Raw genomic sequence first — 21,784 nt, 5'->3', positions numbered from 1 at the left:
GTTACATTCCAGCTTAAATCTCCTAAAAGATCCCATCTGAGGTAAGAACACTCTAAGGAAGCTGTGCTGCCTTTCTCTTTAATTGCTGCTCTGAAACTCACAACTGAGAGGCACAGCCACCTCCTGGCCTTGCCACACACTGTCCTTCGACTCACATCAGTAGGCCCAGTAGAAGGAGAGATACAGGATGCACAAGAGCTCTGCTTGAAGCATGATAAGGCTGACCAAGCAGTCTATGACAAAATCCCAGGGGCAGAACTGGGAACTAAGTGAAGGAAGATTTGGACTAGCTAGCTATAAAACTTAGCATTTAGGGAGAATGAACTAACGGGCAATTCGGTCACCAGGAGAGAACCTGAACTAAAAAGCTAAAAGACAATGATGACACTGGGGGCAGGGGTACGTGGAAGAGAGTCAGCAAGCATGGAAGGGAAGGACAAAGCATCACAGAGAAGCCTCAGTCTGTCAGTCCACACGATGTATTTACAGGCATTTTTGGATGCATGATGATAGAGAAGGACGCAGACCAGAGGGAAGACAAGACATCGCACGAGAAATTGGGTGAAGAAAGATAATGTGAACCCTGGGAATGGAGCAGGGAATATGACACTAGATGTGGAATAAGCATTTCAGGGTTCAGGGCAAAGGAGTAACGTAGGTTTGGATTCAATGGCAGAGGCAGAACATGCTAAGGCGTCCTCTTCTCTAAAGCTTGCTTTTTTTTTTTTTTGAACATCTCTTTCATGCTGATTCAGAGCACGTAACTTATTTTAGATTCCTTCTGAACTGCAAATCATGAACAAACTGCAACTGGGAACACTGAGACATGGTGTTTCCAAAACAAAACAGAGGCAGCTCTCAAAATGCCGATGGCTGAATGAGCCATGCTGTAGATTAACTGTGCCACAGATGAAGAGACACAGCACAGAGCCAAAATCAGGCTGGGAAGACTTACTAGCTCAGATTCAGTGCCATGCAAATGCAGCTATGTCACTTTCAGGCACAACTAGAGTCTAGCAGCAGGTTAGTGGCTCCCACATAAGCCCTGCCAGCCTCAAATTGCTGTTCACAGCATCAACACTGTGATCCGGCTATTGGCAAGCAGAGTGGCTCACCAAAGTCAGCCCAGGCTGCCTGCCAGGCCTGTTGGACTCAGGCTGGCTCTTACATGGCATTTGGGTGTCTACGCTGTCCTCCTGAGTACACTGCACTCTACAAGGGTTTATTATTTCCACCGAACAACTGAAGCACGTTGGCCCTGTGCATAGGAGCAACTTCCCGCACCTGAGCCATCCCAGCTCCCACAGCATGGGCAGGCAAAGCAGAAACATGCCCACACAGCCTCACACAAGCTAGCCCAGTGTGGCAACATCAGTGCTATGCTCATGCATAAATAAGTTAACTCTTCTGCTCCTTCTGGTTCCCAGTATAACTCTGACTATCTGAATATCCAGGTACCCTAATCCCTCTGCTGCTGTTCCCCCCAGATCAGGTACTGCAGAGCTGACTGCAAGCTGCTTATAGCTCTGGCAGCTGTTGAGTAAGGCAAAATTATGAAACTTGTAAGAACAACAACAATGGGAAAATCATCAAGCAATTACGATTCTGGAACAGACTTCCCAAGGAATAGCAAAGTCTAACAAAACAACAGAAAAACCCAATTGGTTTTGAACCGGAGCTTCCTCAGTTGATGAAAGGGATTCTATAACATAGTATTTCCAATAGCAGGGAACCAAACACAACTGCAGGAGGCCCCTGCCAGTCCCATGTTCCTGAAATAAAAGCAGAAAGGATCCCACCAACAATGAAGCCCTACCCCATTGTTTGACATGTTTCAAAACACAACTGTAAAGGGCCTTGAATACTAAGCCAGAAACCTTCCTATGCTAACAAGTGAAAAACCTGCTTACTAGTGAGCACGACCTTACCAGGCATTCCAGTAAGCGAGCAGGACGAGCAATAACTATCAGGATTTTTCGGACAAGTTGCTTAATAAATGCCATTTCTTCACTCTCTGACCGCTCTTGAGCCTAAAAGATAAAAATAAAGAAATCGCATTCATATATATATGTTATTTGGGACACCTTCAAGAGTTTGAAGTATGTACTTGAGACAAACAGCACATCAATTTCAAGACACGAGCAGAAATAACGATTTGAGCAACGCTCTAATTTCAAATTGAAGTAATCCCATTTGTACAATTCTAACATTCTAACAACAAAATAGAAGTGCCTACAATGGACATAATACCTACTTTTTTTTTTTAAACTTACAGAGTATTATTAGCATCAGTTTTGCAGAAGGGACTACATTTCAATACAACATATATCTCTCTACATCTCTACATCATCTACATTGAGACAAAGTTGTGTCTCAATTTGTTACTAATTTTAGGATGAAATGAAAACTGACCTAAGTAATATTAAGAAACATAAACAACATCCACGCCAAATCGATACTGATTTCCTATGGTCACGTGTTATATTAAAATGACAATGACATACATATATATAAAACTATACCTGCAGAGAGGGTACATATAATGGTACATGAAGAAAGGAAGACAATGAAAAATTGAGTTCTACAAAGATTACAACAAAGGGAGGAAAATGCTATAAAAGAGTAAATACAGAAAAAATACTTCTAGAAGGTTTGATAACATTTGCACAATGGTCTGAACTGCATCTCAAATTTCTTTCAAATGTTCCCTTCTAAGAACAAATTATATGATTTAAGGATGCTAATGAATGCAAACAAACCATATCATTATCTTTCTGATTAAAATATACTAATAGTCCTTCACTCAAATATCAAAGCATTTCTTTGTCCTGAGTACTAGAAAACTGCAGACTTAAGTTTTTCATCATCTCTTGCTTATTCAAAACCACAAAGAGAATTAAGAAACCAACATTTTAGAAGTGATTTTTTGAAGTTTAAAAAAAAAAGGAACACATAAAGCTACATATTGCTCTTAATATAAGCACTACAATTTTAAAAAACATAAAATAACTGAGAAGAATTAATCTGTGAAGTTTAAAGAAGGAAAAAAGAAAAAGGCACAAATACCACCTAGCACTTTGCAACCGGTTTTGGAAGAACCTTAACCAGACACAAGCATTTATGTTCATCAACCAAGTCCAAAGAAAACTCTTTTGTAAACAAAATACATGCCTATTTTAATCACCAGCAAAATTTAAAGCACCTTTGTACAGTTTTGTGAACACTCAGGTGCGTATGTGAACAAGAGACTCAATACAAGTTACATTAAAGACAGATAAAGGTTACTTGACCTTGACCTTAGAATTACAAAAATGTTGGTTGAACCAAGCTGTTAAAACCTCAAGGGAGTCTTCCCCTGGTTATGCAAAGTAATGGCCACATGCCAAGTAGCAGCAGAAGATGCCGTTTTCTACTGAACACAGCAGCTGGGAATTGACAACAAATTAATCACATGAATCCAAAGCACAACTGAGTGCCCATAACCGAGCTATGCAAAGAGAAAGTTTTCTTAGTGTGATGATATGCTATTTAACAGATATAAAGCAGTTGACTCTAAAGTTAAGTCTGAGTATTTTAAGTCATTGTGATTTAGTGAAACAAAATTTTTACATAATAAAGAATTAGCATCATAGGACATGACAAAATGAGTGTTTCTGTGGGTTTTTTTTAATAATGCAGTGCTTTATATGCAGACTGGAGAACAACTTGCTAGATTGTTTTTTTAGTGGGTTTTGAGCGGGGGTTAAGTGAATGAGTAAATATGTACTGTAAACTTTACTTAATGTGTAGCCATTCTAAGGGATATATTATTAACATTGATTAATAGTATTAACAGCGGTTCAGTGAATCTTAGCTTAGACTTGCTTCCTTGTATTTTGACATTATCACTAGCATAACACAATTCATAGTCAGATATGTCCAATCAACTGGCCAACTCTCTCTGCACTTTGGCATCATAAAAATATGAGTATTTCAAAAGAAGTTCCTTAGTTCAAACTTCCTTTTGACTAGTAAGCAAACTCTACATATTTTCTGTTTAAAAAATAGGGTTTCAATAATCCAGAAATATATCACTGATGTCTACGTTTTGCATTGCTTTATGAAGAGAAGTTCAAAATACAGTAATTGCAGATAACCTATTACTAAATTCAATATATTGTGCTATTCAATATATTCATTAATGACTTGGATGAGGGATTAGAGTGCGCTGTCAGCAAGTTCGCTGATGACACCAAACTGGGAGGAGTGGCTGACGCGCCGGAAGACTGCGCAGCCATTCAGGGAGACCTAGACAGGCTGGAGAGTTGGGCGGGGAGAAATTTAATGAAATATAACAAGGGCAAGTGTAGAGTCCTGCATCTGGGCAAGAACAACCCCATGTATGAGTACAAGTTGGGGACAGATCTGTTGGAGAGCAGCGTAGGGGAAAGGGACCTGGGGGTCCTAGTGGACAGCAGGATGAACATGAGCCAGCAATGTGCCCTTGTGGCCAAGAAGGCCAATGGCATCCTGGGGTGGATTAGAAGGGGTGTGGTGAGCAGGTCAAGAGAGGTTCTCCTCCCCCTCTACTCTGCCCTGGTGAGGCCGCATCTGGAGTATTGTGTCCAGTTCTGGGCCCCTCAGTTCAAGAAGGACAGGGAACTGCTAGAGAGAGTCCAGCGCAGAGCCACGAAGATGATTAAAGGAGTGGAACATCTCCCTTATGAGGAGAGGCTGAGGGAGCTGGGTCTCTTTAGCTTGGAGAAGAGGAGACTGAGGGGTGACCTCATTAATGTTTTTAAATATGTAAAGGGCAAGTGTCATGAGGATGGAGCCAGGCTCTTCTCAGTGACATCCATTGACAGGACAAGGGGCAATGGGTGCAAGCTGGAACACAGGAGGTTCCACATAAATATGAGGAAAAACTTCTTTACGGTGAGGGTGACCGAACACTGGAACAGGCTGCCCAGAGAGGTTGTGGAGTCTCCTTCTCTGGAGACATTCAAAACCCGCCTGGACGCGTTCCTGTGTGATATGATCTAGGTAATCCTGCTCCGGCAGGGGGATTGGACTAGATGATCTTTCGAGGTCCCTTCCAATCCCTAACATTCTGTGATTCTGTGTAAATAGAAGTTAACAAAAAAGCAGCATAGGAAAAGAAAATTGACCAAAACCTCTAGCAACTGCTCCTGCATTCAAAAGAAAACAGAAAAAAAGACATAAATGAAGACAGGCATGGTATCTTAACATCTCAGTTGGAAAATTTCAAGTCAATATCAAATCTGCTGGTCTATCATATTAACTTTGGCTCATAATGTGCTATCAAATCCCACACAAACAAATGAGTACATGACATACTGTACTCATTGTTTTAAAAATTATATATTCATAAACTGCAGTGACTTATGTCATAGTGCATTTATTTTGTCAAGTTCCAAGTTCTTGTTAATTCATTTTGCTAATTATTCTATGGAAGTTTCAACACTTTTAGAAACGACTACTTCTATTAATAAACAGTTTAGTTATGAAAGGACTATTATAAATATTTAAATAATTAAATAACCTCTAAGTAATGGAAAGCTAAGGGCTGCTGACTGCCTTCTCAACACAGCAGGCCACTAGTAAGGTTGATGAAGTGAAAAGTGCGTATGTTTCCTCACTTATCCACAGTAAATGGAAGAGCAAGCCTCCTCATTTAGGGCTTATGCACACATTTCCATAAGCAATTTATAACTTGCACCACATGACAAAATGCTGCTGTTATCAAATCTTTACAACTCATTCCAGATTAGTACACTAGGATGCCTTATAGTGTTATAGCCTTACAGTGGTCATTATGTAGACTAAAACTGCTATGAACACCACTTCAACAATTATTTGAGTGAACAGTTGTGATTATTTTAAGACAACAACTCTCAGGCAAACAGATTTAAACAATTTTTCAAGCAAATGTATCAGTAGTCTCATGGCTCATACCTCCTGTAGCAATTTGTCTAATTTCTGCTGTAATTCAAGGAAGTATCGTGATGTGATGAGGCCCTGGTAGGATTTATCCAAACAATCTCGAGCCAGTTCTGTGATCTGATGGTGGGTAAAACTGAGCACTCCATCTGCCAGGGGAAGGACGTTCTCTGGAGAATGATTTGTTATAATGTCCTGAAGCCTCTCTTCCATCTGAGCAGTGGCCTTTAGACAAATAGATACACGATACATTAAATCAGCTTTACATAAAACTAACTGCCTCAAAGCTCATTTCTGATTCTGCAACATTTCTGTACTGCCTGAAAAGTTACCTAGCTAGAATGTGTGAAATGACTGAAGCAAAAAAGCAAGCAAACACAAAGGCAAAGTGACAGATGACATTTCCTCACATTACCAGTCCAGAAAAGCAACAGCCTTCTATTACACAGATCCTCCCCTTTGTCCGCCTCTGGTGATTAACTGTGCACTGATCTTGTGATGATCACTAAACAGGACTAAAGGAACATCCGTGACTGTAAAACTTTACGTCCAAGTCAAAATAATTAACGAAAGAGAACTTAAGGGGGTCAAATTGTTCTGCGAAAACTGCGGATACTACAGACCAAAGTACCTTTCCTCCTTTCATACAGGTTATATCACGAAAATATTTCATGGGTCAGAGTCTGAATGAACATTGACTGATTAAAAGCACTGCAGGCTCACGGCCTGTCAGATGTGTCTGCAGGTTGCTAGATGTACCTGTTTTACCAAAACAACTGTCTGGTTCTCACAAAACTGCAGATACTTAAAAAAAACCTAAAGATATTTTTATTATTAAGAAGTAATCCCACACCTCTTAGTTCATATCTCAAACACTGAAACGAGTGGGTCACTCCACACTTCAGATTGCTCTGCAAATCCTGACAAATTGCTCTTCATATTTCTATAAGGAAATATGAAGAAATTTCTTCTAATTTTTATGCACTTTGTGGAACAGTATCAGCTTTACCTTATTTTATTTTTCAGGGGTCACCAAAATCCTAGGAGCAACTGAGAGTGCAGTGCTCTGAGCTACACACCTGCACCTAGGAACTCACTTGTGTCTCAAGACCTCTGGACACAACAGCAACATGTCCTCATTTGGTACCTCATAGTCAAAGCCCCACAACTGTATACTGATCTGCACAATTAAAATAAGTATATAATGAGTGTTTGGGAAAAGGAATAAATGCCACTAAAAGGAAGGAACTTACAGGTATATCAGCAGACGCTGCACAAAACTTAGCAAGAGAAACTATCTTTGGTTTACTAATTCAGTATACATTTCCCCAAGTATGCACCATCTACTGAAACTGAATGTACTGTCAGTTTCCAATCAGTAGAATATATTACCACCATGATTCATTTCAAAACCAGTTCAGCAGCTTTGCCAAATGAATGTCCAATTCTCAGCAAGGATTTTCTTTATTGTGATTTTATCTTTGTAATAAGAGCGTGCTGATGCTTTATGAAAGCCATTACAGGTTGGATCATTGGTTCCCATAACAAAAACACCACTTACTTAAAACCCATGTAGCCTATCTATTTAGATACTGGGCATCTTGAATATAATTCATTACCTTTGGGAACCTTTCTTTGTAGACATGGTTCATCATAATTATTTCATTGTCACAGCAGGCAGGAGAACGTCCAGGGCTGCAAGCAAAGCAAATTATTGCTTTAAACTTGTCTCAGCATGAACTACAATTAGTTGTTATATTTTTGTACAGTTTATTTGCAACAAAAAGTCAACATAGGCTTCGCTGGAAAGGTACATTCTCTCATCAGTGGTACACTTGGTTCCTTTCTGCTATTTCTGACCAGGCCCTACAGATTATTTCATGTGCTTGACCATCTAACCGCTAACTGTTATTTTCTTAGTTTGTAATTATACTTCAGGCTACAGGCAGTTTTGCAACAGTTGTCAACATCACCTTTTTCTCAGAAGGGCAACAGAGATATATTTAACTGTTAATTATGGCTATACCTGCCCCAAAGGTTACATACAATCAAAACAGCAAGACCTGACCAAGAACTCTGTTAGCTGCAAGTGAAAAAGTTGAGAGAATGAGTCTTTTTTCATATTTTTTTTTTTAAACAGATCATTAGGAAAAAACAAAACAATCTATTTTCAGTCTGACCATCAGATAAAGGCAGCAACTTCCTACGAACAATGTCATACATATGATTGAGCTCCATCAATGCTGGGGCACTGTGCCTGGAAGAAAAGCAGAAGACTTCCAGGAAAACAATCCAAAAAAGGTACCCATCCCCTCGGCTAACCTACAAAACTTTTTTTTGCTATCAAGAGCCTCATTGTCCGTTACCAATTCCTTTGAAAAATCTCCATCTGATTTACCTGGGTGGTGACACTGGCCCATTCACTCTGGTCTAAAAGATATGGAGTAGGAGAAGGACTCCACAAATGGAATGCTATCCTCTAGGAGTGACTCTATCTTAACGTGTATATAGGGGTTTCTTGCATGAGCAGAAGAACTGGCTTTTGGCTTTCTAAAAGGGCAAAAATGAACACTAAATTTTGTCCCAAGATATTACAATGGTGGGTCCTTCAACTGATATGGACAACTGTAGATACATAATAGATGAGGACACTGTAGATACATAATTTCATCACAACAGTTCTGCAGCATAATCCCCTTTCTGAGAATGCTTGGCTCTTGTTTTTTCCCTGGAGCATTTGTACCCACTCTGTGAGTTCAAATGGAAGATTTTTATTTTTTAAGTGTTGAAAGCATAACAGAAACTGAAAAAAAATTAAAGATGTGGCAATAAATACCATACAGTTTCAATCTGTAATTTTCTAATTAGAACTAACTAGAGCACAAGTCTTATGAGGAGCAGCTGAGGGAACTGGGGGTGTTTAGCCTGGAGAAAAGGAGGCTCAGAGGAGACCTTATTGCTCTCTACAACTACCTGAAAGGAAGCTGTACTGAGGCAGGTGTCAGTCTCTTCTCCCAAGTACCAAGTGACAGGACAAGAGGAAACGGCCTCAAGTTGCACCAGGGAGGTTTAGACTGGATTCTAATTAAGAAATAGGATCTTTTTCCTAGTAATTGTTGCACAGTTTCATGTAGGTAGCAACTGTATTTGTCACAAGAGTCTACACAGATTTTTAAATAAAATAATCAAAAAGCAGAGTTAAAATACATTGCACTAAAAAAATCAATCCTGAAGATCTGTATACCTGTGAAACTATTTTTAAACTTTGGAAAGGATCAATACAACAATTAGAAATATAATACTTCCTTTTTTTTTCCTTACAGTTCTTGAAAACTTATCCCAAAAATTCATCTGCATTTTCCAAACCTAAACTATTCTGACAGTTTAGAACTAATCTGTGGATAAAACACATCCTGCACAAATGACCACTGCAAATTAAATGCAGAGGCCTAGCTTTTGGGTAACAAGAAACCGAAGAAACCGAAGTTCATCTTGGTTAAAGAAAATAAATGAGTGCACGCCCCCCGTGCCCAGCCATTTGTTCTTTATCACATTTATTTCCATATAGTCCTAGGATATACATTTTGAATTAGTTTTGCAAATAAAGACTTCATTCTGTGAACAGTTTGAAGTCTGGAATAGAACCAGTGCTACAGTCAGATCAATAATGACTAGCTCATCAAGACAGTTCATGAGGGTTAGCTGCCTTCATTAAGACCTAGCTTACAATGTTAACCACTGAAGTAAGCCATGATAAAAACCAGGAGCAAGAATTTAAAAGGGCTATTCGTAATTCAACCTCAGATGCTTTCTTCTTGTATTATACTTCAGCAATTCCAAAAATAGTGAATGCCCCCAATGTACAAAACCAAGATGCTCCAGAATGTGTGAATTTAGATCCAACCCCTATTTCCAGACAAACTCACCTGAGACTTCGGGATCGAGGGCGCATTGCAGTGGTCCTGCACCTGTTATCACTGGCAATGCTCTCAGTGGCACAGAAGTGTTTAGACAAAAAATGTAGTTCATCAGGTGTCGGTTGGTATGGTAACTGGTGTAGCTTCTCTTGGGATGAGCAGGATGACTACAAGAGCAGAAGAGAACACAAGCTTCTATCAGAGCAAAAAAACATTTTCAAGACTATATCCAGTGCTCACGAACAAAGACATTTAATTTAAAAATGATAGTTAACTGTTTCCCATGCATGACTACCAATTTAAATAAGAAAATAAATAATTGGTCTCAACTTAGTGAGCTAAATATAGAGTAAGCATAAAACAACTACTCCAGACCCAGAAGAGCGAGCCATTGCATTTCAAAAGTTCAAATTTCCTCTAAGGCAAAAATGACATCTCATGTCAGTAACACACACCAATAGGTACGAATAGTTAAAACAGGGTCTGCTGAAAATTATTTAAGGAGGACAGCCTAAGTATGATAACTGTAGAGTACAACTTATTGCCACAACATAAACTGTGAACCTATGTAATGAAGGAACTTCATTATCCATATTTAAGATATTATTGATGCTCTTTTAAATAAAATTAAATATAATCTAAATTCTTGCTGAAACAATTCATATGCTATTTTCTTATAAAACCATGTGCATTCAAAATGAAGTGAAAGAACTTAATACATTTATCAAGAGAGGTTCTACGGCTAGCAAAAGCGAAAGGGATTACACTCAAACCATCCACTTAGTGTAAAATTGGAAGATACAGACAGGTATGAAATTGGAAGTGCCACCACAATAACTAGCCTTGCAAAACTGCATGTATAAAGCCACACTACACAAAGCAGCACAGATGATCACACTATCGTATTTTACTGCCTTTTATGCAGTGCAGCTAGCTACCTGAGCCAGACTAAACGTTTGTAGGTAGAACTTTGAAACTACTTCCCTGAGCCTGGATTTGATGTCCTTGTAAAGAACATGTACTTAGTTCAATGCATTAACAACCAGCCTTGCTAATTCTGGACTGACAAGCGTAGACAGAGAAATGCGCTACTGTTTCTGGTACCAAAACTAGTTGCCAAGATAGCTCATTCACAAATATCCTTGTATGACTGCACAAAGCTGCTTGGTACCATACAGATGCAGACATTCCCTTTATTTTACCTGTGGACTTCTTTCTGGAGCTCTTCAGTCTCCAGCTGGCTTTTTCAACAAAATGAGTTTATTCTATGTGTCAATCTTCATGTACATATTATTGTTCTTATCTGTTTTCTCATATAGGACATCATACAGCCCTGCCTGGCTGCTCTTATTGGAGGCCAACACAGTAAGAGCTTCTTTGCTATATTATCCCAAGCAAGGGGTATCAATAAACTTTCGTACTGTACAAACACTGCCCTACATTGCTAAGGTCAGCAGGTAATGCCCAGGCTGGTAAGCACAGAAACTAGACAGTCTTCATAATTTCCTGGTAACTTGTATGGTAAAGGCTGAATATATTCTAACTCCTAGGAACTCAAGAAAATATTACTTATCACATCAGATCTCATGAAGTCACCTCTTCAAAGCAAAAAAAGAAGAAAATCCACTGCTGGGAAAGGTTAATTTACATAGGACTGGTCTACGTGGGAAGGCTGCATCACATCAGAACAAGTTAAAGTTAGCAAGATTGCATTACCTTGCTTTGCTGCAGGCAAAGAAACATGCACACCAAGAATTTACCACAGTTCACATGAAAGGTTCTAACTTGTCTAGTCATAGTAATTCATTTATGAAATTCAGCCTTAGCACATTATCATGCAAAATTCAGCACACAGCATACGGAAGTTCTTTCTTATCTCACACTATGGCAGATAGTTGCAGTTAACCTCACAACGTATTTCCTACAGCCACGCTCCGTAACAGAAAAGATACTCTAGCATAGGGAAATTTCCCAGTACATCACAGATGGCTATTTCTATAAAATCAATCTCTACCTCTTAGGCTTCAAGGGGATTCTGGGAAGATCAGGAGGACAATAACCCATGTCACGCTTTTCCTCATATAAGGTGTCACAGAGTCTAAATCCAAGAGGATTCAAGTGAGAATCTTCCTTTCACTAACAAATCTCAGTTGCATCAGGACCATCACAGGCATAGAGTGCGTTTTCCTGAATGAATTCTGATCTCCGTACAAATCCAAATTCTCATAGCAAACCTCTTTAAAAAATCTGCTCTCCTGGCATTCTAGAATGGTTGCTCCAAAAATCATTAAGATTTAACATATTTTTAATATGCACAACCACAGTGCATCACGCCAATGCAAACTGTTCTTCCAACACAGAAAGGCAAATTTGAAGCTAATTCCAGCTCACATAACCCCAAAGTCTCTTTCCTCATCTTCTTATCCTATTTCCCCATCAAAATAAGCTTCCAAGAATATAATCTACTAGCAAAAACATGTGACTGAGTATTCTCTCACTTTATCATTTTTATAGGCTTGCACTCCTAGAAGACACACAATCATCTCAACAGCATTTCAGAACCGGGAAGATCTGCTCCAGCTTTGCTGGAATACAGAGTTTCTTTTCAAGTGAATAATCTTAGCAGGTGATATTTTCATTTAATTGCAACTTTGTTGTGAGAACTGGTATATGTGGTGCTTGCACCACTTCTAAATCCATGAGCTTCCATTGAACTGGTAATTCTATCAATCTCTTCACTTTCAATATTACAAAAAGAAAAAACAGGGTAAGAAGAAATGGTGAGCTACACACTCATGTGAGCATGTGATTACTACAGACCCTTCTGCCCCTGCTTTGACTTTCAGTTGCTTGTAAGGATCAAACTTGTGCTCTACTGTGCGTTCTGTATGTAGACTTAGGTTATTGTGAAGTGGTCCCTGACTGTTTCTAAGAATTTGTAAGAATGTGGAGGAGCTTGCACAGTGCTATCTGTTTCAGATTCTGAAAAAGTACATGAAACCAATTGGCACATGGGCACATTTCCAGTTTTCATTTTCTGATTTATATATATCGTTCAGTGGGTAAAAAAAGAAAGTGAAAAGCATCTCTACTAAGAAGCAAAGAAATAGTGGCTAGATTTAAAATTCAGAGACTGTCTCAGTGCTTTTGCAGGGCTCAACAGCAGTAGAGGAGAGAGGGGGAACCCTAACCATAAGAAATATACGGCATGAGTTCTCTACTGCTGGTTTCTTCAACAAAATTCAAACTCGTTCATTGGAAAAACAGGTTTCTTTCCACAAGTCAGAAACTGTTTGTTCAATCCTAGGGAAGACATCTATCTTAATATTTATAAGATGTGGTCTAGTTGGGAAATATCAAGGGAGAACTCAACAACAGTCTATTATGGAAGTTAAGATATCTAAGTCCATAAATGATAATGCTATATTTACTCACAAGAAATGCAAAAATGATGTAACACTGCTCCACATTCCAGCATGCATGCAGTAGTTAGTAAACTTAAGTGGAAAAGAAGTATATGAACTAGAATTACCATTTTAAAACTGAAGATGTCAAAGAAAAAGCATATAAGTATGGACTGAAAATTAAAACTGTGTTTTGATATGTTTCTGACAGTTTTTCATTTCCTTTCTAGCACAAGCCTGCCGGTTTCTTATAACAATGATGGGGTTGCTATGGCAATTACTTAAGATATGACATAACCTCCTTTACGTCAATATATTTTAAGTGAAGAACACAGCATATTTGATCTACTTCCAATGAGGTGTACAAACATGCACTATGGAAGGTGGTTAGGGAATTAATGTGAAACCAAGCAATTTGCTTGGCAAAAGCACGATCTGCACAGGAGGGAAAGCAGAGGTCAAAAATCAGTGCTGCTGAGGAACACTCCTTCAGATACATGAAATCCCTCAATGTGGTTCGAAGTCAGCAAGAATTGACTTGACTTTCCAGAAGCCTTCGTGATAAAACAATAAAATAAGAGTTGATCATAACTTAAAATGGTCACATTTCATCAGCGTACAGGATGTGGAACTCAACTATTTCACAAGAGAAACAGAACACATCCAGGGGAAGAGAAAGCTTACTTAAATTGTAAAATAAACGTTTTTAAAAATCACGTATCAGGTGTCCAGTAACATGTATCATTCATAAAACAGTACTTTTGTTAATGATACAATCGTAAAGGTAAAAAGCAAGGCTAAAGATACAAAACAATTTTTGAAGAGTCATAACTGGATCTACGAGGACAAAGCCCTTTACTGCAGAAGACTTAATGTAACTGTCGAAATGCCAACTATTTGCTACTTCCAAGGCAGGCTTCCTCCACAGCTCTATTTCCTCAGTCTCTCAGGTGTGACTATCCCAACAGACAACTTAGTTCCAGGTTGTAACACAACCCAGTACTTCCACACCAGTATAGAGGTGTGCAAGATGTGCAAAAGTACTGATTCATACTTCTCCCACTGCCTAGCTCCTAAGTACTAAAGCAGGATCTCATGAACTGCCATGGTGCACATCACGAGTCAGATGGTACACGCATGGCAGGGGGGCTAATACAAGATCACATCAAAAGGATTGCTTTAACAGGCAGAAATTAACAAAATTAGACTTGTATTTATCCTAGTATGTATCCCAAAGGATTCTTCTATTCTAATTATAGCCATCTAAAATGCTAAATATCTAACCTATTATCGTGCACTAACATCTCACTACTGCCAAAGAAAAAAGACACGCAAACGTGTGATTCACCCCATCTTAAGACAGCAGTCTAATCTAGGATGGATAAGTCATGTCACAGAGTGGTTTCTCTTTCTTTTCGTTATCAAGGCAGTCTCACTTAAGACTTGATACCTAACTACCATACGGTTAAAACAAGGCAGTATCTCTCCCCTCCTATTGCCCCACAGACCAAAAAGCTAAACACTACTCATTGCCAGAAAATAACTCTAAGCAAAGCACACATTACCTAAAGTTTTCTTCTATTTCAGTGAAGCAAAGCAGTTTTGTATCCCATATTAATTCAAAGTCTATCAACAATAACAAAACCTACATTTCCTTCTCCTAAGAGAAGCAAGCTACATTTGAGAAGATATGGCAAGTAATAGAAATCTATCAACACAGCAAAGTGGATACTTACAGAAACAGCTGAGCTGGGTGTATTTGTACCATAGCCAGAAGAAGGGAGAGACGCCAAAGACCAGCGGCGACCATCAGTCCTGTTGAGAAACCAAGGTTGGTCAAATGAACATGCAGTATCCTAATACAGAAACATCTGTGGAAGTATTACTGTGTAAAACTGCATTCCAAAAGCATGACACAAACAGGGTTTTTAATGAAGAGTAAATTTTCACAGGGGACCACAATAAACAAGCATTCAGCAAGGGTGACTTAGGCTTCCAGATTTTTCTGTGCGTGTTTTTCTAGTTAAAAATCTATAGATGAAATAACCAAAAAGTGAATGAACAGCTCCACAGAACTGATGTCTCACTAATACACATGGAAATGGACCACAGGAGTTTTCACAACTCTCAGGTCAATCAGATGAAAATTAATGAGAAGCAAATTAAAAACTTGTGAACAAATGCAAACCACAATGCTCTGAACGACAGAATAACCACCACAGTCTGCTTGAAATAAAAGGGTAGCACTTTCTTAAGCGACATCAGTACATGTTATCAGCAAACTATCAGGCTAATGTCAAATAACTTCAAAGAATGATTAGATAAAAATGAACTTGTTAAATGTTAGACATGTAAATCAGGAAAAAAAACAATTTTGCAGCAAAAATCATGCTCACTCAGAATAAACTAAAAAAATAAAAAACAATCATAACCAAAACAGATTTCTGTTCTTCATCGCTTGAAGTGAGCTACACACAGACAATATGGAACTTGAATATTCAAAGTGACAAACCAGAAAACAACTATGGGAGCCATGTTTAGATTTTTGAGGAGGTAACATTTACCTGTCATTTCGGTGCCCATGACTGGAGTACAATTGTGCCAAATATGTTAAAAAAAGCAAAGTAATACATAAATAAATAACAAAACAGGACAAGTTTTTATTAACAAACAGTACCATAGTGGGGGAAAGGAGAATTTAAGCTCTGTTTTACAGCCAGTACAAAGATCATCTCTCAAGCCTGATTTACACAAGAAGTCTAAACCCATAAAGGAGAGCTGAAGTCATGCCAAATCAGGAACCTTAAACCTCTTGATGCAGCTTCCCTACCATTCAAGCTAACTGTCTGAAAAAACCTCTGCTTCTCTCCACTCTAATGCCTGATTTCCTACACCCATTTATCCATCCACAAGCTACACCCCAAGTCTCTGGGACTTTGAATACATACAATGTGAGAAAAGAAAATACAGTACATATTAGTGTTAAAATATAAAGAGGACATGTGCTGGAGGGACTGCTGACTGTATCAAAGACTGAACTCTCAGAAAAAAACTTCGTTTTTAATTCATTAATTCTCCTGCCTTCTCCCCTTCCCCCAGGTATGCATGAGCTACCTCCAGATGAATCAACAATTCCAAAAGGAGTTTTCTCCTCATTTTGTCTCAGCTGTGCAAGCTAAATATGTTCACAGTTGAAAGAACAAGAACTTGGAAGGTATTTAAACATGGGTGAGACCCATATATTCTGCAGCTGTGAGACAGAAATTACTTCCTTATTGAGCAACTCATACTAAACAGGGTTCCTGCATCACACAGCAATTCTGACATAGAAGTGCCATTGAGGGTGGGGATGGGGTATCATGGAAAGTTATCTGGGAAGCAAAGGTGGGGGAATAGGAGGCATCCATAAGGGAAAAAGGGGAAAAAAAGAGTAGCAAGCCCCTACAGCATTTTCCCCTGGACTTTCACACACTGCTTGTCCCTGCCCTACAGCGCAGTCCTTCTCATCCTCCCAGTAGCTCTGGAAAGCAGGATCTGTCACCTACCTGTGGGCTTGCAGATGCCGGACTTGTATGTACCAGCAGAAGAGGCGTAAGCAGTAGCTACCAGAGGCACAGGCTATTCCTGGGCATTGATCCCCCCACCAGACTGGGCAGACGAAGGAGATGTCCCTGCTCATTGCCGAGGGGCCTGGGGAAGGCTGCCTGCAGCCCGGTGCACCGGCTGGCAGCATGGCAGAGGGCCACCTTACCGCTGCAGCTCCCTCTGCTGCTGCCGCTGCGTGACATGGCCAGCAGCTGATGAGAAACGGCTACGGTGGGAAGCCCTCCTTTGCCACAGGAGGCTTCCAAGACATTTCCTTTGCCTTTCCCTCCCTTCCTCACACTTCCCCAGCTTTTTGGTATCCCCACTGACCCGGGAGGACAGTGGATGGAAAAGGAATATCCACACACCTATACTGCCGTGCCTCTGCTCCTTCAACCTGCTCTATCATACACACATGCTGTCCTTCCTTTGTACCGTCACTGAATTTACAGAACGTAACAGAAAAGACAAAGTCAGAAGTCTGAGAACTGCTCTCATTAACCACAGGTCATTTTACTACCAAAATGCATCCTACCACAGGTTGCGTGAAGACAACCACAACACACATACCAAATTGATAAGAAAATTTTACATTAATGCTGTTTTAAACTTAACTGTCATCAAGTATTTTCACTATAAACATAGAACAAAATCAGTTTCCATAGAAAACTGCTCTAAAGAAGTTTCTTGAATCCCACTGAAGTGGTAAAATATTTTGATATCACAGACACTTCTTGTGTTAGCATTCCTTTAATTATTTACTCAAAACTTTTCATTTTGAAATTAACATCATTACAGGGCTCTAAAAATTATCAAAATCCAAATATAACACTGGTAAACAAATTCAGTTTTTTCTCCTGAATTTTAACGTTTGCAAAACCAGAATGATTTAAACTTTCTGTTGATTACACGTAGGAAAGGAAAACTACTTCCTGCTCGCTGTATTTCTAAGTAATAGTCGGTCTTTCACATCTGCTTTTTCCATTATAAGCTATTTACGGATTTAATGAATCTTTCTAAAAATATGCTCACACACAAATGTAATCTATGAACAGATAACTTTCCTTTTCTTAAAGATACTATCACGAGGAAGTAGATTCTAAAGAAATACTCTATTTTCTTAAGGTGTTGATTAAAAAAGGTGACATCATACACTATTAGAAAGATTGACAAGACCTACTGTCATAGATGAATTAGATTCAGGCAAAAGGATTATACAAGTAAAGTTTTCTCCCCTTTGAAGCTTTTAAAAAGAGTTAAACCGTCTCTTTGCACTTACTTTTGAGAGCTTGTGTGTGCCACTTCACCGAATTCCCAAAACAAAGGAAGTAAAACTATAGCAGCTAGTGCTGTGGTACTGCAAATGCAACAGTTACATGCCTGGCACTACTTCATGACAAAAGAAAGCCACAGCATTCCAATTTCATTTATTATGTGTATACTCTTGGGTCAACATATAAACTCTGCCTACCCTCCCAGACTTAGAGTTAATGAACATATTATTTGAGGTAGGCTGACATGGTGTTAAGTGACAGGGAACCACACTGGCACGAACAGGCACTCTCCCATGACATGCTATCAACTTCAGTTATGGTTCATTTAGCAATCATTTTCTTCATAGGTTACTTCAAATTCACTTTAGATCTTCAAAAATTCTACTAGCATTAATTAATCCTCACAACACTCCTGTAGCAGAGCTGACTGTCTCAGTGGTACAGACAGTGAAACGGGTCAAGGTCAGGTATTAAAGGTATGGTGACAGTATTGCTGCTGCCAGTACAATCAGGCCCTGAACTCAGTACCTCTGTAACAGTGCTCTTGTAAGCAATGCACTTCTTACGTTAAGAAAAAAAAAAAGAAACCTGGATGTAGCTTAAAATTTCCCCATATCTCAATGGATGAGGAGATAGTATCTGAATTGGATCCACCACAATTCAGTCATTAAAAAAAAGAAAATTATTTTTTAAATTCAAAAGAGTACGATTGCATAGTACCAATCATCTGGTATAACTTTGCTGCAACTGAGGTTTAGGAGAGTTTACATAAATGAGATAACACTTGTCATTCTAACTGATTGACTTGACAGATGTATTTGCAATCATCTTTTAATATCTGGGTCCAACAACATTTCCTCTACGCAAAATGCATGCTGCATACTACAAACAACTTCTTACCTTCGTGCAAAAGAAAAGTGGGCTGAGGCACTGGGAGAGAAATTCCTAGGGCTATCTTGAGGACTGTTTCCTGTTGGGGGAGATACACAAAAAAAGTAATTACTAAGGAATTTAAAAAAAAAAAGAATCCACATAAAAAAAGTATTCAGGTATACTAATCCAAGCAATTCCAGGCAGGTTAGAAACTAATTTCAGAATTTCTTCTCTCAAACTCTTTGAGAAAATAAATTCTGAAATAGAATCTTATTTCAACTCACATTTCCCTTGTATCTGATTTTTAGTTATTGGATTTTATAACTCATAGAAAACCCTCTATTTAGCCCTTTGAGAATTCTCAAATTAATTTGAGAATTAAGTTTAAAGAAACCAGTATATTAGCTTGAAAGAAATGTATTTTTATCAGAAATAAGGTGGTTTTTTTTTAAATCACACAAAATATTTGAAAGTTAGAAAAAACATGATCAGCATGATTTAGCCCTCACACAAAGTCTCTACAGCATTTCCGTAAGAGCTTTATTGCGATTTTTTCATTGTTGGGTTTTTTTTTTCCTACCTCCAAAAGAAACAAGCAGACAAAACACATGGAATGAAATTTTTTCCCCTTAGTTGTTAGACCAAGGCATGGAAAGTCGACCACCCTTTGCGATGAGAAGAAGCAACTGCACATTGTGAACAGGTTGTAACTTTAGGGTCTGTTACTTCTTCATATTAAAGCACCCAACCTCCTGCTGACCAGCAGGCATGCAGAAAGAACGCAGCTGCTGAGAGCTGCTCCTGCCACCTCTGCCCCTCAGCACCTACAACTAGAGCAGACTATCTGAAGAAGAAAGAAAGATGACCCCTGAAGAAAAAAAAAAAACCCACAAAAAAACCCCACACCCAAAAAACCACCAAAACCACGCAAAAGCTAAAATGATTCCATTTAAAGTACCAGTGGCATACATCTAGAAGTCAGTCTTCCCTTAAACAGGGAACAGACTGCAACAACAATACGTTAAAGTAATGTATTTGTTGTAGCTTTTTATTTCTGGACATAAATGAGACTGCAACATTAAAAAAAAGATAAAAAAATGCCCTATGTACCCAGTTAGAATCAACATTTAATTTCTGAGGAGGAAATTACTACCTATGTGTGAAAAGGCCAGTACAACAGAGTGAGTCCTTAAAAGGACTCAAGTGGCCTTGATTTCTACCCAGATTTTTGAATTAACATTGCATTTATCATCGCAATGTCCTTAACAGATCCCATTAATTCTGTAAGAGCCTAATCCTGAAGCCAGTCGGCAGCTAATGCAGAGAACCCTCACACCCCCCACCCCCTAGCCTTTTTTTGGCTAGAAGCAGATGCAAGATGCTTTTTGAGCTGTGTTTAAATCACATCTTCGCAGCTGCTCTTCCCACAGCCCCGAGAGACAAGGATTCCACTCTCGCTGGCCAACACCTCCACCTTTTTTTTGCCCCTTTTTCTATCACGGCTGAATTATCACAGAATCACAGAATGTTAGGGATTGGAAGGGACCTCGAAAGATCATCTAGTCCAATCCCCCTGCCGGGGCAGGATTGCCTAGACCATATCACACAGGAACGCGTCCAGGCGGGTTTTGAATGTCTCCAGAGAAGGAGACTCCACAACCTCTCTGGGCAGCCTGTTCCAGTGTTCGGTCACCCTTACAGTAAAGAAGTTTTTCCTCAAATTTAAGTGGAACCTCCTGTGCTCCAGCTTGCACCCATTGCCCCTTGTCCTGTCAAGGGATGTCACTGAGAAGAGCCTGGCTCCATCCTCTTGACACTTGCCCTTTACATATTTATAAACATTAATGAGGTCACCCCTCAGTCTCCTCTTCTCTAAGCTAAAGAGACCCAGCTCCCTCAGCCTCTCCTCATAAGGGAGATGTTCCACTCCCTTAATCATCTTCATGGCTCTGCGCTGGACTCTCTCTAGCAGTTCCCTGTCCTTCTTGAACTGAGGGGCCCAGAACTGGACACAATACTCCAGATGCGGCCTCACCAGGGCAGAGTAGAGGGGGAGGAGAACCTCTCTTGACCTGCTGACCACACCCCTTCTAATACACCCCAGGATGCCATTGGCCTTCTTGGCCACAAGGGCACACTGCTGGCTCATGGTCATCCTGTTGTCCACTAGGACCCCCAGGTCCCTTTCCCCTACGCTGGTCTCCAACAGCTCTGTCCCCAACTTGTACTGGTACATGGGGTTGTTCTTGCCCAGATGCAGGACTCTACACTTGCCCTTGTTATATTTCATTAAATTTCTCCCCGCCCAACTCTCCAGCCTGTCCAGGTCTCTCTGAATGGCTGCGCAGCCTTCCGGCATCTCAGCCACTCCTCCCAGTTTGGTGTCATCAGCGAACTTGCTGACAGCGCACTCTAATCCCTCATCCAAGTCATTAATGAATATATTGAATAGAACTGGTCCCAGAACCGACCCTTGCGGAACTCCGCTAGACACAGACCTCCAACTGGACTCTGTCCCGCTGACCACTACTCTCTGGCTTCTTTCCTTCAGCCAGTTCACAATCCACCTCACTACCCGATCATCCAGACCACACTTCCTCAGTTTAGCTGCGAGGATGCTGTGGGAGACCGTGTCAAACGCTTTACTGAAATCGAGATAGACCACATCCACAGCTTTACCATCATCTATCCACCGGGTAACATCCTCATAAAAGGCTATCAAGTTGGTTGAGCAAGACTTCCCCTTGGTGAAGCCATGCTGAGTGCCCCTAATGATCCCCCTATCCTTGAT

General features: G+C 39.7%; 1 protein-coding gene across 2 annotated transcripts in view; it reads right to left on the bottom strand.

The window, feature by feature from the left end:
- Positions 1-21,784, bottom strand: part of MAST4 (microtubule associated serine/threonine kinase family member 4) — a 191,118-nt gene that overhangs the window by 61,918 nt on the left and 107,416 nt on the right. Inside the window, exons 4-10 of one of the 2 annotated variants that reach the window (XM_068423165.1) lie at positions 19,021-19,090; positions 15,826-15,846; positions 14,998-15,076; positions 9,867-10,024; positions 7,560-7,635; positions 5,956-6,165; positions 1,929-2,030 (exon numbers count right to left, since the gene is read on the bottom strand). In XM_068423165.1, coding sequence (XP_068279266.1) covers positions 1,929-2,030; positions 5,956-6,165; positions 7,560-7,635; positions 9,867-10,024; positions 14,998-15,076; positions 15,826-15,846; positions 19,021-19,090 — 716 coding nt within the window. The remainder of the gene's footprint in view (positions 1-1,928; positions 2,031-5,955; positions 6,166-7,559; positions 7,636-9,866; positions 10,025-14,997; positions 15,077-15,825; positions 15,847-19,020; positions 19,091-21,784) is intronic. The other variant, XM_068423167.1, reaches the window with a different exon arrangement.

Source organism: Nyctibius grandis, chromosome Z (genome assembly GCF_013368605.1).
Source record: "Nyctibius grandis isolate bNycGra1 chromosome Z, bNycGra1.pri, whole genome shotgun sequence".
Classification (NCBI taxonomy): Eukaryota; Metazoa; Chordata; class Aves; order Nyctibiiformes; family Nyctibiidae; genus Nyctibius; species Nyctibius grandis.
The sequence above is the reverse complement of the archived record's forward strand: the minus strand, read 5'-3'. Positions and strand labels throughout refer to the sequence as shown.